Source organism: Nyctereutes procyonoides, unplaced genomic scaffold (assembly GCF_905146905.1).
Source record: "Nyctereutes procyonoides isolate TBG_1078 unplaced genomic scaffold, NYPRO_anot_genome, whole genome shotgun sequence".
NCBI lineage: Eukaryota > Metazoa > Chordata > Mammalia > Carnivora > Canidae > Nyctereutes > Nyctereutes procyonoides.
The window spans coordinates 98,770,831-98,789,401 of record NW_026575125.1 but is presented as its reverse complement, the minus strand read 5'-3'; the positions used below and the strand labels follow the sequence as shown (position 1 = coordinate 98,789,401).

Genomic DNA, 18,571 nt, shown 5'->3' with positions numbered 1-18,571 from the left:
GGAGTCTGTTTCTCCTTCTCCCTCTGCCCCTCCACCCACCTGTGTGTTCACTTGCTCTCTTTCTCTCTCTCAAATAAAAAATAAATAATAAATCTTCCCTATTGAAAAACAAAAAAACCTTCCTAGATCCCATATTTCCTTCCAACTCCAGTCCATCTCTACATACCCCTCCACGGTAAAACTTTAAAAAAAAAACAACAGTCACTACTTACCTCCCATTTCTCTCATTAATTTATTCCAACATGACTTGGCTCCCACAACCCTTCTAAAATATCTTTGTTTTTTTAAATTTTTAAAAAGATTTTATTTATTTATCCATGAGAGACACAGAGAGGTGCAGAGAGAGAAGCAGAGACACAAGCAGAAGGAGAAGCAGGCTCCATGCAGGGAGCCCAACCTGAAACTCGATCCCAGGTCTCCAGGATCACGCCCTGGGCTGAAGGTGGCGCTAAACCGCTGAGCCACCTGGGATGCCCTAAAATATCTTTGTTAAGGTCACCAATAACCTCCAAATTGCTAAATCTAATGGATCCTCTTCAGTCATCTTAGACCTATCAGCAGAAATCAATAGTTGACCACTTCTTGAATAATCTTTCCTGAAAGCTTCTATGATACTGTACTTGTTTAGTTTGCCTCTCTCTTTGATCACTAATTTTTTAGTGCCCTTTGAGGTATCTTCTCCTCTAGCTAACCTTTAAAAAGCAGGGTTCCTTACAATTCAATCTAAAACCTTTTACTCACTTGGTATCAGCATTGTCCAATATGGTAACCAATAACCATACGTGCCTAATGAGTACTTGAAATGTGATTAGTGTGACTAAGGAAGTGAACTTCTAATTTTATTTCTAATTAACTTAAACAGGCACATGGAACTAGTAACTACCATATCTGATGCCACAGCTCTATTTTCTTTTTTTTTAAATATTTTATTTATTTATTCATGAGAGACACAGAGAGAGGCTGAGACACAGGCAGAGGGAGAAGCAGGCTCCCTGCAGGGAGCCTGATGTGTGGCTGGATCCCCTGACACGGGATCCAAGATCATGCCCTGAGCCAAAGGCAGACACTCAACTGCTGAGCCACCCAGGGGCCCCAGCACAGCTCTATTTTCAATCACATCATTTTTCATGGTTTCAAATACCATTTATGCGCTAGTGGTCCAGACTTTTCTTCGGAGCTTCAGATGCATACATTCAACTGCCAATTTATCATCTACACTCAAATGTCTCAAAGCAATCTCAAACTAAACATAGCCAAAACTGAATTAATGACTCCTTCAAAGGAAAACTCATTCTTCCTGCAATGTTCTTATTTTTGCAAATAGTATCATCATCCACATTCATGCCAGTAACCTAAGATTCACCTCTGACACTTCTCTTAAACTCACTCCCATGTCTAAACCAATCCATTGATTTAATCTACAAAAACATTTATCAAATCTATCCCTTTCTCTCCATTTATACTGCCACCATACTCCTATTCTCTAGCTTAAACTTTTTAAAAAATATATTTATATTATAGAGAATGAGAGAGTGTGTGTGCACAAGCTGGGGGGAGGCAGAGGGAGAGAGAGAGAATCTCTAGCAGACTCCCCACTGAGCCCACAGGCTATGCAGCCAGATCCTGCGACCCTGAGATCACAACCTGAGCCAGAATCAAGGGTTAGACACCCAACTGACTGAGCCACCTCGATGCCCCCCTAGCTTAAACTTCTGACGGCCTCCTAACTGGCTTCCATGCAAATGATGACATCCTGGTATAAAATCCTTCATATTCTTCCCATTTTTTAAATGTAAAAATCGAGATTCCTTAACATGGCTTATAAGATCCCACTGGATCTGGCCTTAGCCCATCCTAACTTGATGCCTAAGCTTTGATCCAACCACCCTGACCTTCTTTCATTTCAAAGAAACTATCAACATATTTACCCAATTTGGGATCTTTATACATGTGGTTCCTTTTACCCGGCATAGTTTTCTCTCCCCCCATTTTTACCTCTCTCTTACTTAGCCCCTCTGGTCTCAATTTAAATGTCACTTAAAGAGGCCTTCCCTGACCACCATCTGACAAACTGTATTTCTCTTTGATAGCATTTGCCAAAACTGCAATTATGTAAGAATCTATGCCTATTCGTTCAAAGCCTGTTTACTGAACTGATTCATGATGTAACATGACTACATTGCTTTCTCATATATGCCTAGAGCCTAGCACTGTGCCTAGTATATAAAAGGTATTTATATTTTATAGTATCAATTAATGGATTATAGACATCTAGTACCAAACAGCACAGAAGCAAGAACAAAAGCAGGAGCATCAATCTTATCTATGTTGTTCTCTACTGATTTTGCAGCACTTAGAACAGTCCCGGCAAACAAGGCACTCAACAAATCCTTGTTAAGTAATGAATAAATAATGAAGGATTTAATATTAGGAAATTAGTATAATATAGTCTATCAACAGGTCAAATAAGGATAATAATATAACCATCTCTATAAATAGTATAAAGACATCAAATAAAATTGAATATACATTTATGATTTCAAAAACCACACAAACTAGAAATAAATGCAGTTTCTGAATATGGTTCTTAAAATACTCTACCAAATCAACAAGCAGGGATCCCTGGGTGGTGCAGCGGTTTAGCGCCTGCCTTTGGCCCAGGACGCGATCCTGGAGACCCGGGATCGAATCCCATGTCAGGCTCCCGGTGCATGGAGCCTGCTTCTCCCTCTGCCTATGTCTCTGCCTCTCTCTCTCTCTGTGTGACTATCATAAATAAATAAAAATTAAAAAAAATCAACAAGCAATCATGTCCTCAACAATGAAGCATCACCTGAGGCATTCTTACTGAAAATAGGAGCTAAACAAGAATTATCATCAGTATTTAATATTGGTCTTAAAATTCCCATTGGTATAATGAAACATGAAGCAAAATTAAGTTATAGGTACTAGAAAGGGACAAAATTGTTATTTGTAGATGACTAGGGCTGACTATCAAAACCAAAAAAACAAACAGCACCCCCAAAATTTAAAAATATAATTCTATAAAGTGGCTGGATAAAAGATAAATATCTAAAACTCAAGGACTATGATTAAGTTAGTAGACCATGTTCCTTGACAGTGTCTTAATTTTATAAAGGTCTTAATTTGGCACATACCTATGGTGAAATATTAGTCATTAAAAATTATGTTTTTGGGATCCCTGGGTGGCGCAGCGGTTTGGCGCCTGCCTTTGGCCCAGGGCGCAATCCTGGAGACCCCGGATCGAATCCCACGTCGGGCTCCCGGTGCATGGAGCCTGCTTCTCCCTCTGCCTGTGTCTCTGCCTCTCTCTCTCTGTGTGACTATCATAAATAAATAAAAAAAATTAAAAAAAATTATGTTTTTAGGGATGCCTGGGTGGCTCAGCAGTTAAGCACATCTGCCTTAGGCTCAGGGTGTGATCCTGGAGTCCCAGGATCGAGTCCCACATTGGGCTCCCTGCATGGAGCCTACTTCTCCCTCTGCCTCTCTCTGTGTCTCTCATGAATAAATAAATAAAATCTCTTAAAAATCATGTTTTTAAATAATTTTAAATTACATGGAAAAAGGTCACAATATAATGTTAAATGAAAATATAGCACAAAAGTTACATATAAAGATTCCAAACATATAAAAATATAAATGAAAGACTGGAAGGAAATATGTAACAATGTTAACTACAGTAGTGGTCTCTAGATTACAGGAGCATAATTTTAATTTGATACTTCAAACTTTTCTCAATTTTCCAAATTGTATATAATGAAGATATATTTATTACATCAATAATCAGAAAAAATTTTTAATGTTTAATATCAAGATCCAGACAAAAGAAAACACATATTTACATTAAAATCAGGCCTGCCTAGCAAACCCAGGGCCTTCCTCCTGCAACACATCATGTGCCTTAAAGGTTTATGTATGAAAAAAAAAAGGTTTATGTATGAAGCCCCAGGATCCAGATAAAATCTGGTTTCACTGCAACCATTACTAAATGGGGAGAAATAACAAAGGATTGTATTCAAGTGGCTACACAACTATTAACCTGCTATGATCCAATAACTCAAACTCTGGCCAATTTCTATGTAGTAGAAACCAATAGAACTAATGCCATAAATAGGTGTTTATAAGAGAAAAGGCACAGTTCAGTTTAACTTTTCGGCTCTGGATCAAATATCTATTTCTAGAGCAAGAACAGGACATTTTGGCATCTTATTTCGACAGCAATGTCAGTCACCACTGAACTGCTGGGGCTCAAATTCTGCTTTTTCAGTGCTGTTTCTGCCTTCTTTCTAAGCACAGTAAGACATAGAGAGCAAGTTATTTGCTCTCTTGGATACCTGCACAAGGCAGCAGCTGGGTTTATTTAGCTTTTCAGAATCAACCCTTAAGATTTCAAGAATCCATGAGCAAAGAAAAGAATAAGACCCAAACCAGAAAAATCCTACCTAAACTGTTAAATATAAATGAATAGTGGCAAGGATAGGGACTGTTTCTAAACAAAATTATGTATAACCCTTGGCCCCAAGCTAAGAGCTACACCCCACTCATCCAAGGACTCAATCAAGAGATAAGCAAGCAGTTTGATTTACATTCATGTGGTCACAAACTCTTTTCCATAGCAACTACCAAGTAGTCAAGGTAGCATTCAAGTGCCCATTTTCTCCTCCCTGTAATGCAGTACAATTAGATGATAAACAGAGAACAGCTTGCACAAAAAGTCAATAATGATTTGCTTCAAACAGATAAAAAATAAGAAAACTGAAACAGTGAGAAAGAAGACCATGTTCTGTCTGATAAAGGGATGTCTGAGGTGACAGAGTTAAATAAAAGACCAAAATTATTTTAAGGAAAAAAAAGTAGTCTAAGATAAGCAAGGCATCTCTAGTACAAGAGGGACTCTATAGCCTCCCAAAATGATATAATGAATAAAGGAAAACATTATGATTTAATATGCAAAAATAAAAAGTGAGTGAGAAAAATTTTTTTACAGTTTTTAAAAAAACATAAAACCACTCATAAACCTTATGTGCTTTGAACATTTTCTGGCCCTTCCTATAATTTCAATTCCACAGCAATGATTTAACTAATGGCAAAAATACTGATGGCTCAAAGAAGTTCAGCTTTAGAGAAGCAGATCACATCTTCAACTTCTAAAGGTTCTTGCCAGCCACCTGATTTTTCTTATGTTTAGTCTAAATGTTTTGGGGGGACAAAGTTAATTTGTATGGCTGCCTTAAGAAAATGAAGAATACAGGATAAGATGGTAAAATAAAAATGTGCCAAAAGAGTTCTTAAATATAGTGGGTATTCAATTAAATATGTGTTGAGTGAAAATAAATTCCATTCAGAATAGTACTCACTGTTTGAAGCTATATCAATCAAAAGGGTTTCTTCTGCTTCTGAGGGAAAAGAAGAAAGACCAGGATCAGGGAAGAGAAAACCATTCATTACAACTAAAAGAAGTATATGCCTAAGTAAATAACTGCTTCTCTCAGTCACCACTCCTAGGTCTTAGAAAACATTTAAAAAATCCTTTCCTTTTTTCTTTAGCACTCTTAAAAATGGATTCTTTAGCACTGGCTTCTAAAGATTAGGAGCAATTCAACTAAAAGAAAACTAAACTGAACAAATAACCAAATGGAATACCTCAAAGCAAATCAAGGAATGACAATAGTAGGCAATGTAAGAAGATGTTAATCCAAGTGAAGGTGAGTTTAATTCCCCTCAAGTATAATATACTGATTTAATATAGTCTAGCTGTGTCATTTAGTTAACTCTTAAAAAAAAAAAGACTTTGGGACACGTGGGTGGCTCAGCAGTTGAGCATCTGCCTTAAGCTCAGGGCATGATCCCAGGATCTGGGATCAAGTCCCATATTGGGCCCTCTGTAAGGAGTCTCCTTCTCCCTCTGCCTATATCTCTGCTTCTCTCTCTGTGTGTCTCTCATGAATAAAAAAATAAATCTTTTAAGAAAAGATTTCATTTTTAAGTAATATCTACACCCAATGTGAGGCTCGAATTATAATACTTAGAGACGCCTGGGTGGCTCAGTTTTTGACTATCTGCCTTTGGCTCAGGGCGTGATCCTGGAGTCCTGGGATCAAGTCCCACATCGGGCTCCCTACGTGGAGCCTGCTTCTCCCTCTGCCTGTGTCTATGCCTCTCTCTCTGTGTGTGTGTGTGTGTCTCATGAATAAATAAATAAAATTTTTTAAAAAAGGAATTATAACACCAATATCAAGAGTCACATGCTCTACCGACTAAGCCAGCCAAGTGCCCCTAGATAATTCTTATAGAAAGCCACGGGCATCTGGGTGGCTCAGCTGGTTGAGCATCCAACTGTTGATTTCAGCTCAGGTCATGATTTCAGGGGCATGAGACAGAGCCCAGCCAGCATCCAGCTCCACACATAGGGCTCCCTCCCTTTCTGCCCCCTCCTTTAAAAATGAATAAATTTTTAAAAATCTAAAAAAATAAAAGCCAAGGGAAGTGACCCCAAAGGCCTGGAAGTGAATTACTTTCTTAACTCCAGATCTCGTCTCTGAAAACTGCCCAGTGATCTCATTTCCTCTGCCTCTGCCCTGTTTAGGATCAGAGAATACCTAAACTTCTTGACCTTCAGGCTACAATTAATATGTGGGGTCGGACCTATCACACCTAATGCGGAAGCATAAAACAGGGCAAAGCACAGTCTCTGAGTTCAGAGTTCTCTTTTCTCCCAGCTGGCTCTCCTGGACTACCTTCCTTACCTCCAGTGTCTACATGCAACCCATCTCTTCCTCTCTGACTTCCCTGAATTTGGCCAACAGCACCTGTACGACCCTCCTGGCCAGATGAACTATGAGTACTGGCTCATTAGGATTAGCCTGGATCTAGCAGATGGAGTAGTCTCAACCTTTTCTAGCTCCCTCACAAGCCTGGATAGTATATTTGGCCCCATTATTCAGGTACTACAGTAGCAACTGGCAAGGAGTTAAATTGTCTAGTATTTAAAAATAGCCTCAATATTCTCACTAGCATGATGAAGAAGGGACAATAGTGCATCAGTACATAAGTACTATAAGTTCCCTACTATTCTTCAGTAACTTTAATTCTTTAAAACCCAAGTATTTATAGACTTCTCAAAATAGATGCACAGGTTGAGAAAGGATATGAAAACTCAAGGAAGTAACCATTTCTTTTGTTATGGGGAACTACTATATGTACACACATTTTTTTAGATTACAATCTAACAATCTACTATCTATTTCTTATTAAAAAGAATACTAAGAGAAATAGGGTAAAGGAGACTGTAGAAATAGTACAAAAAGGTATAGTTAATAGTATACTAAAACCTAAGGTTGTGCTCTTTGGCTTTTCTCTTTCTTAAAGAGCTAGTATGTAATAAAGGGTGCTACCACCATGAAAAGTGAAATGACCACAGCAACTTACTATGGCATGCAGATGCCTCATTCAATATGTCCCTTTCACACAGGGGAAGCTAAATGGCTATAATCTCATTCTTCTATACAATGTGGATGCTATTCATTGCAAGTATTTTAAATTCTTAATATATATTGTATTAAAAAGTCATACCCATTTAGCATTTCTACTTACAGGAATAAATCTTAACGAGAGATGTGCAAGAAGATTTATGTATAGAGATATTCATCACATTACTATTTAAACTAGCAAAAAAAAAACACCCAAATGTCAAACACAGGAATAACTATATTATGGACTATTCATAAAATGGCATAATACATGCCTATCAATAGCATGGAAAAGCAATCATAATATGAGGGCATGCAGAACACACAAAAAACTGCATATTGTATGAGTTCTACCCGCCCTAAAAGTTACATGTGTAGAAAAAGGAAAACGTTCAGTGTTTACCTCTGAAGGATGGGAATGTACTTATTTTCTTTATACTTTTTCTGTTCTTTCCAAACCTTCTACAGATATATCTATTACTTTTGTGATAAAAAAAAGTTCAATGTAAATTAACAAAAAATCCACACAAGGTAAGATTCAAGTTTTTCAAGAAGCTACAGCTGATAGAGAATGTTTCTTTCTGATGAAGCCAATGAACCCACTAGAAACATAATGCATTTGTTCTCCAATTATCAATTCCCTTCTAGAGCAATGTGAGATAACAGAAGCAATACCTCCCACACAAACCTCCCAAATTTTGAGTCTCATTGTAGCAGATGAAACAACAGATTTTCTGTTCTTTGTCCCCAAATTTGAGGGCAGGAAGCCAAGTATTTCCTCCTCGGAGTCTATTTTCTTATGATTCACCAATGTCAAGGTCTGAGAATCAGCACAATTGAGTGTAAGGTATTAAAATGTAGTAAAACTTGTTGCCAAATGTTTTAATTTCAAATTGTGTGGGGAGAAAATGCTGAATGTGTATGAATCCAAGTGACCTTGATACTTTACAATGAGCAGTGTGTTTGTTAAACCCAAGAATGTCATTTAAATCCACATAAAGGTCCATAAGCATAAAAGACAACCTACACAGATAACAGACTACATATACATACATCTCTAACTCCCAGTCAGGGAAGTAGATGAGACTATATACATATTTCAATGCAACCCTTCAACACTCACAAAGCATTTACCATCTTCTCAATGGTAGCTTAGTATTGTAATCACTTTATGCAAAGGGTAATACATTTCATGTTATGTGCAGTGACAAATTTAAATATGTATGGTATTACATAATGTAATAATGACCAAGGAAAAACACTGTAAAACTAGCTAGGCAATTAAAGCTAGTACCTTGAACACATTTGAAGTTGCTATTTATAGGAATGACCTCTTGAACACGCTGTTCCTTCTCGTGCAACTGGATTATTAGCCTAGGAAACAGAAGAATGCATCAACGAATAGCTACTGAAAAACTCAAACATTTAGCAACAAAATATATTGCTGTGTTGTTACACATATCTAGTCCATATTCATTAGACTTACTGTATCTCATTCCCTGGATCTGAGCATCATGACAGCTAGAAATTACTCTAGATCTAAGAGGATATTAGTAATGATCAATATCTGAATACCCACATTGTCCTATGCCATATATAGCAGTCTATGCCCTAAACAGTTTATGATCTTAAAAGCAAGAATTATAGTGCATTCATCTTTAGAGTATGAATACCAGAGTGAAAAGTAGCTAAGTGTGAACTCCACGAGGGCAGACTACAGTTGTCTTTTCACCATAGTATTTCCAGCACCTAACACAGTGCCTGACACTTAGCACTCACTAAAGTTTGTTGAATAAATGAATTAGAAATTTCATAAATTAGCTTTCAGATTATATTCCCATGACTTTTTACCAAAAAATGATTCTATATCTTCAAACAAGTATACAGGTTCATGGATAAGTAAGAAGAGGGATGCCTGGGTGGCTCAGTGGTTGAGCGTCTGCCTTCAGCTCAGGTCGTGTTCCTAGGGTCCTGGGATCGAGTCCCACATCAGGTACCCCAGAGGGACCCTGCTTCTCCTTTTGCCTCTCTCTCTCTCTCTCTCTCTGTGTCTCTCATGAATAAATAAAAACCAAGAGTGTCTATTCTTTAAAGAGAGAGAGAGAGAGAGAGAGAGAAGTAAGAAGAGGTGCCCAGCCAGCTGGATCAGTTACAATAACCCATGACCAACAAGGTAGCAGATATCATAACCAGTGCCTTTATATTCCTTGTGTTTTTACTCTGGTTTCCAACTTCATGCTGGTATTTCTAGGTAAACATGACTGAATTTGCCTTCCCCACACAGTATGAAATAAAGGACTTCTAAATTCCTATGTACTCCTGAAATAATTTTTTTAAAGATTTTATTTATTTATGAGAGACAGAGAGAGAAGAGAGAGGAGAGGAGAGGGGAGAGGGGGAGGGGAGGGAGAGAGAGAGAGAGAGAGACATAGAGGGAGAAACAGGCTCCTCGCAGGGAGCCCCATGTGGGACTCAACTCCCGGACCCGGAATCACGCCAAGCCAAAAGGCAGATGTTCAACCATTGAGCCACCCAGGGATCCCATGAAACATTAATTTTCATTTAGTACTTATCCTTAGTGGCCCAGATTCGAGATATGACCTACTGGTAAACAACCATTCTGAACATCTCCTAGCTCCCCCAAATCAAGCAGTCTTCAGGTGGTTCTTTTTGCCAGGAACACTCTTCTTTTCTCCCTGAGACCTAGCTCAAATATCACCTCCTCTTAGCAGCTTCTCCTAATTCCCCAAAGAGGAACCAGTACCATGATCCTCTTTGCCCCTTTAATAGAGTATTTATACCCTCCACTGCAGTTATACTTATTTCCCTCACTGATTTGAGCTCCTTGAAAACAAAGACCCTATTATACTGTTTTGCCTCCTGCTAGTAGATGCTCGATAAATATTGGTTGAATAAATGAGCCAGTTTAAACTACAAAGAGATAAATTTCTTAACATAATTTGTTCAATCTGGCATTGAAAAATGTCACTGTTTGAAGGGTTTTATTTCTAGTTTGTTGTCTATAAACTTCCAGTTATAAAATAAATAAGTCATGGGTGATTAAAATAAATAAATAAGCACGGTGATTACTGTCAATAACACTGTGTTGTATATTTGAAAGGTGCTAAGAGAATAGATTTTACAAATTCTTACAAGAAAAAATTTGTAACTGTGTGGTGATGGATGTTAACTAGATTTATTGTGATCATTTCACAATATATATATTTATGAACGAATTTTTATGATTTAATAATTTTTCAGCTTTATGAATTTTAGCTTTATGAATTTTTTCAAATGTGTTAACTTTAAAGGAGATATCATGGAGAAAGGAATTGCTTAGACAAACTAAGGGAAATAAAAATATTAATGCTGTCCTGCTCTGATTCTGCTTGTCTAATTTGCATGAGTTCATATTTTTAGGTGACTAGAAGAATATGGGGCAGGCTCCTTTTTTAAAGATTTATTTATTTATTTTAGAGAGAACATGTGCACATGAGTTGGAGGAGGGGCAGAGGGAGAGGAAGAGAGAGAATCTCAAGCAGATTCCCCCACTGAGGGCAGAGCTGGACATGGAGCTCAATCTCAGGACCCATGAAATCATGACCTGAGCTGAAATCAAGAGTTAGATGCTTAACCAACTGAACCACCCAGGAGCCCTTGGGCAGGTTCCTTTCAGCCCACAAAGTTCATGAGTTGAGCAAAAAGTTCTATAAACCCAGATGAATATCAGAAACTAGATAAAGACTGACAAGGCAAGAGTGAAGGAAGAAGAGCTTACTTTGGAGAAAAAGAACACAAACCAATATAAATCTCAAAGAAATGAAGATGAGAAATAAAGTATTGGACATTAGCAGTAAAACTTCGACGATTGTACTGTTAAAAGCCATCATGAGGGCCGCCTAGGTGGCTCAGCAGTTGAGTGTCTGCCTTTGGCTCAGGGCGTGATCCTGGAGTCCTGGGATCAAGTCCCGCATCAAGCTTCCTGTGTGAGCCTCCTTCTCCCTCTGCCTGTGTCTCTGCCTCTCTATCTCTTTCTCATGAATAAATAAAATCTTTAAAAAATAAATAAATAAAATGAATAAAAATAAAAGCCATCATGAAACAGACAACATGGATGGACCTTGAGGACGTTATTCTTAGCGAAATGTGTCAGTGAAAGACAAATACCATATGATCTCACTTACATGTAGAATCTAAGAACAAAAACAAAATCCCTGAAATCACAGATACAGAGAACAGATCAGTGGTTGTCAGGGGGCGGGGGGATGTGTTAAATGGATAAAAGAGGTCAAAAGGTGCAAAATTCCAATCATAAAACAAATAAATCATGGGGATGTAATATACAGCATGGTGACAATGGTCAATAACACTGTATTGTATATTTCAAAGGTGCTAAGAGAGTAGATTTTTAAAATTCTTACCATAAGAAAAAAATTGTAACTGTGTGGTAATGGATGCTAACTAGATTTATTGTGATCACTTTACAATACATACAAATATTAAATCATTATGTTGTACACCTAAAACTAATATAATGTCAATTATGCCTCAATTTAAAAATGCAACTTCCCCAAAATCCATCACAAAACAAAGATAAACTTGGAATTTAAGTCAATTCCCCAATTTCTGCTATGTGTTAGTCACCAAATAAATTGCAACAAGAATAGGGCTAAAAATAAGTATAAAAATTCTTCCTAAATATAATCATTACTTTCAGAACAGGAAGATGAAAAATAATAGGTATATGGCAAAAAAAATAGAAGTTAGAATTTGGTAGTTGTTAAACAGAAAAGAGTAACAAATTGTGAATGCGGACTCAGCATTATCCATAAGAAATACTTTACTTTGTTCAAGGAATGTTAAAGATGAAACAACAGGTGGCATCAAAACCCATTTTCCTTAGAAAAAATGAATACTGTTTGACTCTCTATCTCAAAAAAAACCCCTTATTTTTAATTATAATTTTATTCCCTCAACCAAATTTCTCCAATGGTTGACAGCAGGAACTACAGAACCAAAGATTATAACAGGCTTCAATTTCTGGGATAAAAAGACCAAAAGTAAGAAAAGTTCTGAGAAGAACCCAAGTCAGGGAAGGTACCCATGAGACAAGAATCTGAGGATTATAGACGGTATGACAGTATTAGGTGTCCCCAACAAATGATTTCAAAAGAAACTTCTCAGTGTAATTCTGAAATTTTACATGGCTTCGAATCTCAGGTATGCTACTTCCTGTGAACAAGAGACTTAATCTCTCTGTGCCTCAATTCCTATATCTAGAAAAGGGGGATGATGATGAGAATATTATAATTTCACAGAAACCCTCACATGAGAGTTAAATGAAGTAATTCATGGCAAGTGCTTAGAAGAGTACCTGGCAGATACCAAAGCCATTAAGTCTTAGTAGTTGCTATACCCTCGTGCCTTAGCAGAAATGGAACATAAGATTTTGATTTCTTTGTGAAGAGGACACAAATAAGAGAGCTACCACTCCACGTTTAAAAGTTCCCCAAGTACAGGAGGCCAGATAGAACGAAGCATTTATCTCAAGGCTAGCTGCTCACTTCTGTAATAGCTAACTAGAGCTCTAAACCTATCAAATCAAGAAACCACATCCTAGGCTGTGGTCTTCTCAACCACAGAATTTTATTTAATCCTCCTCATTTTGTTTTTACAGAAGAGGAAACCAAAGTGCAAAAAATTTACTGATTTATCCAAAGGTCACATCTCTCCATCTCATTCTAGCCTTTGCTTCGAAGTAGCATTGGTATTCCACTTTTCAATTCACTTTTCTGTTGCATTTACTATTAAACCTGTCTTCCAGGGTTTGATGAAATCTGGGAAAAACAACATGAATTTACAACACTAACAACTGACAGGATAGGACCTAGGGAAGAGCTACTTCATAGGCCCAATTGGCGTCCAGTTAGAGTGGGATCAAGAGTCTCAGAAAAGGGCAGGCTAGGTTAGTTAGTTAGTTAGGAATTTCTTCTGTGTTAATTAGACAGCACAGACACACTCAGTCTGGACGATCTAAAAGCAGAGAGTGAGGGGATCCCTGGGTGGCTCAGCAGTTTGGCGCCTGCCTTTGGCCCAGGGCGCGATCCTGGAGTCCCGGGATCGAGTCCCACATCGGGCTCCCAGCATGGAGCCTGCTTCTCCCTCCTCCTGTGTCTCTGCCTCTTTCGCTCTCTCTCTGTGTCTATCATAAATAAAAATAAATAAATAAATCTTTAAAAGCAGAGAGTGAGAACAATTGCTTTTAGGCCTAATCCAACGTTGGGAGAAGACAGGATTTAAATGATCAACGATTTTTAAACTCTGATGTCGAGAAACCAATCAACAACCAAGGCAGGTGGCTTGGGCACACAGGAATAGGGTCTATGATATGTAATGGTCACCATGGATACTTTTAAGATAAGGCATTAGTGGAAAGGGAGTGAGATCAGCAGCTAAAGTGATAGCCTTTCAAAATAATCTTTTATTCAATCAGTCAACAGTATTTACTGAGCTTCTGTATGCAAGGCAGAGTGGAAGATAACACACACTGATAAAGTGCCAAAGGTTGTTTATATTTCTACACATTTCATTACTTTTTCTATCAGTCAAGTCAGTAAGTGAGGCAGTTACTGGCCTACACTAAACCATTACTGAATTAATGTAAATGCCTTCAAGCAAGTGTAATAAGGGGGTGGGGAGACTGGAGGAACCAGTTGAATGGGGTTAAGGCACTTCTGTAAGGTTAACAACCAAGCGTTTCTATAATACTTTTACTTTTTGCAAACCACTTTTGCATTTATTATTCTTCCAGTTACAACTTCAAAGCCTACAAGGCAAAGGCAGTTAATGTTTTTATTTAACTGATGAGGACACCAAGGCCCGAAAGCATTACTGACTTGCCCAAGGTTACACAACACATGTCAGTTGCAGAGACAGGAACTAAAAACCCAGGCTTCCTGCTTCAACGCCCGCCTGTTGAGTCCTTCCACTGAGCCACACTGCCAGGAGCGATCTGGCGACTTGGAAGTTGGGAACAAAACCCCAAGGCTACAGCACTCGCACTTCACACCTGTGCCTGAACCTGTTGCCCACACGGCTTCAGGGGGAGGAGGATGGGTGGCTTGTCGCGGTTTGGGGTTGGGAGGTAATGGCAGGCTCCCCTCCTCCGTGGGAATCAGGTGGTTACTTACTCATATTGCCCGTTCCTTTGGGCTAGCGTCAGGGCGCAGGGCTCCCGGAGAGTACCCTTCATCTCCATACCCTCGACAGTATGCAGGCACTAGTCAAGGGTCTCCTCCAGATGCGCGGCCAGGGAGAAGTGGCGCGGTGCGGGGTACAGGGAGGCTCCCACCCCTCTGCCTGCCCTCCCCACTGCCCAAGGCATCGCCTCCCGCGCTGGCCCCCTTCCCCCGCTCGGCTTGTCCTCTGGGCCCGCCCGCCCCCTAATCACTCCACCACGTTCTGCACTTCCCCCCGACCCCCACTCCACCACCACCACCCCACCTTGCTAGCTTCCCCTCCCCCTTCCCTTAGGCGGATACTGCAAGGGGCTGGGCTCCAACCGAGAGCGGCGGCTCCATCCCGGCGGACTCCGGGCTCAGTGGGGCTGCGGACTGCGGGCGGATCCGACGACTCTGCCTCCAGCGTCCTCACCCACCGTCCTCGGCTGCGCGTCGTTTGGGGGAACAGCTCCGCGCAGAGCAAGGGGAGCCGGGAGCCGGGAGCGGAGCCGAGAGCCGAGAGCCTGACCCGAGAGAGAGCGGCGCCTCGCGCCCGCGCCGGTTTTCCAGGCCGCCGCAGATTTCGCCCCCTGCGGCCAACCTGCGGAACTGCAGGGAGAGACCCGACGGACCGGGGGCGTCTCTACCACGTCCAGGGAGGAGTGCGTTTTAAGTGCTACCCTGTGACACCAGAATTGTTCCGTGGGCTTCGAAGATTGCCACAGAAACAAAACACAGCCATACCTATGAGGGAACTCAAGTGTGTTGGGCCAATAGGACCCACATCATACGGTAAAAAAAAAAAACTTATTAAAGTTATAACCTACCGTACTGGTTATCCTACCTCTCAGATGTTTTCCCCTTCTTCTTCCTTCCACCAAGTAAATAGGAAAACCCCCAAAGCTCAGATCTTTGCTCTTCCTTTGTGCCCCCTCCAGGTCCTCTCTAAGCAGACAACGACCAACTACACTTCCCAGGCCCAGCCCCCTTGCCGAACATATCCCACTGTGAACACAATCCTGGATGACAAAACTAACTCATCATTTACCACAGCCACTCAGGCTTGAAACTTCGAAGCCATGTGCCTTCTTCCTTTCTCCTAATTTCTCTGTATCTAATTGGTCAACAAACGTTATTAATATTTTCTTCAAAATTGCTTCCAGATTCCCTGTTTTCTCTCCATTTGCACTCCCATCACTTTACTGGTAGCCCTTGTGATCTCTCCTTTGACCATTTTGCTCTGTTGATAATCATAAGAACATTCTTCTCATAGTAATGTTTCAATTGTGTTTTTTACTTGCACGAGAATCTACAGTGGACTAGAAAGCAAGACTTCTTTCAGAAGAAAATAGAATATCTTTATGAGCTTGGAATAAGGAATAAGAATGACTACTTAAGACCCCAGACAGCAGGAACAATAAAGGAATTGATAGATACATTTAACTACATTAAATTTCAAGATGCATGTACTTCAAGACAACATAAAAAAGTTAAAAAACAAGCCATAGATTGAGAGAAGATATTTTTGATGCATTTAACTGACAAAGGATAACTTATGAGGTTCTACACTTCTAGCTGTCATCACCTTACAGAATTCTCTCCCACCACTCTCCGCAACTCACTCTGCTTAGTCACACTGCTCCTTGTTATTCCTAGAACTTTCTAGGCACACTCTTGCTTCAGGGCCTTTGCATTTGCTGTTTACCTGTATTCTCCCCACCTTTGGGTCTTTGCTCAAATGTCACTTTCTCAGTGAGGTCTCCCTAGACAACTTTATTTAAAATTGCAATTCAGGGCAGCCCAGGTGGCTCAACCATTTAGCACCGCCTTCAGCCCAGGGCCTGATCCTGGAGACCCGGGATCAAGTCCCAGGTAGGGCTCCCTGCATGGAGCCTGCTTCTCCCTCTGCCTCTATCTCTGCCTCTTTCTCTCTTTCTCTGTCTCTCATGAATAAATAAATAAACTCTTTAAAAAAATAAAATAAAAATAAAATTGCAATTAAAAAATGCAATTCAACAATTTCCTTATCCACTTCCACAAAAACATGCCTCTTCATCTTCCATGTTCATTTTTTCCCATAGGATCTATTACTGTATATTGTTTTATTTATTTTACTTATTAATTTTGTCTATTCTTTACCTTCCCCCACTAGAATGTAAATTCCATGAGGGCAGAAATTGGGTCTGTTTTGTTCATAGCTGCATTCCCAACACCTACAACCATTCTTGCAACTAAGTATATTGATTTGTTAAATCCAATTTAATCAATATTAAAAATATTGATTGAATTAACAAATGAATTAGTGTCCGGAATATATAAGAACTCCTATAAACCAGTGAGAAAAAGGAAGAAATCTAGTTTAAAAATTGACAAAGTACATGAATATTTTGAATAAGCAGTTCATAGTCAAAGAAATCCAAATGACCAATAAAGACATGAAAGGATGGGGGCACCTGGCTGGCTCAATCTGAAGAGTATGTGACTCTTGATCTCAGGAGTCATGAGTTCAAGCCCTGTGAGCCCTACGGTGGGTGTAAAGATTACTTAAATAAATAAAAACTTAAAAAAAGACATGAGGGCAGCCCCAGTGGCGCAGAGGTTTAGCACCGCCTGCAGCCCGGGGTGTGATCCTGGAGACCCAGGATCGAGTCCCACATCGGGCTCCCTGCATGGAGCCTGCTTCTCCCTCTGCCTCTCTTTCACTCTCTCTGAATGAATGAATGAATGAATAAATAAATAAATAAATAAATAAATCCTTAAAAAAAAGACATGAAAGGATGTTTCACTTCATTACTATTCGGAGAAACTGAAACTAAAAGGATGAGATAGTTGTGGTGATTTCACAACTATTGGTTTGGCGAAATTTTAAAATTCAGATAACACCAAGTGTTGTTGAGGATGTAGAACTGATGAAACTGATCTGCTGCTAAAAGGAGCATAAGCTGTTAGAACTGCTATGAAGAGAAATTTGACATTGCCTAATAAAGTTGAATATGTAATATGCTTCAACCCAGAAATTCCATTTCTAGGTATAGACCTGGGCAAAACTCTAAACTTTATGCACAACAATACATGTAAAAGAATGTTCATTGCAGGGGCACCTGGGTGGCTCAGTAGGTTGGGCAAAGGCCCTTGGTTTCAGCTCAATTGTGATCTCAGGGTCAGGATCTCAGGGTTGTGGTATTGATCCCCACATCAGGCTCCACACTCAGTGCAGAGTCTACTTGGGATTCTTTCTCCCTCTGCCGCTCCCTGATCGCTCCCCTCAATTGTATACATGTACACACACACACACACACACACACACACATACCCTCTCTCTCTCTCTCTCTCTTTCTCTATCTCTCAAATTTTAAAAAAAAAGAATATTCATTATAGCACTACTTTCAAAAAAGAGAAGCAAATTAAATGTCCATCAGCAGGTGAATGAATAATAAATCACAGTATTCATGAAGTTAAATACTATTTGGAAACTAAAATGCATAATCTGAACTATGTATCAACAGAGTTAGATCTCAAAATATAATGTTGAGCAAAAAAAAAGAGAACATGTGCAGTAGACTACTTATATAAAATCTGAAAATATTATCTGTTGCTTACAGCTACATAGATATAATAGTAATAGTATATAAAACATGAAAGGGCATAATCATCACCAAATTCAAGGGAGGGAGTAGATGGAGACTAGGGAGGGGCAGACAGGGTATATCAACTATATCTATAATATTTATTTCTTTAAACAATCTGAAAGTTGATGTTGCAAGATTTGATAGAACTGGGTGGTGGGTATATATATTGGTTATATTATTTTATGCAGCTGTCTGAATTTGAAATTGTAATTGATGAAAATGAAAAACA

General features: G+C 39.3%; 1 protein-coding gene across 1 annotated transcript in view; it reads right to left on the bottom strand.

The window, feature by feature from the left end:
- The window catches only part of OCRL (OCRL inositol polyphosphate-5-phosphatase), a 59,419-nt gene that overhangs the window by 37,610 nt on the left and 3,238 nt on the right, over positions 1-18,571 (bottom strand). The window contains exons 2-5 of the mRNA XM_055338110.1: positions 15,151-15,394; positions 14,684-14,772; positions 8,788-8,867; positions 5,382-5,420 (exon numbers count right to left, since the gene is read on the bottom strand). Of these exons, the coding sequence (XP_055194085.1) occupies positions 5,382-5,420; positions 8,788-8,867; positions 14,684-14,772; positions 15,151-15,394 (452 nt within the window). The remainder of the gene's footprint in view (positions 1-5,381; positions 5,421-8,787; positions 8,868-14,683; positions 14,773-15,150; positions 15,395-18,571) is intronic.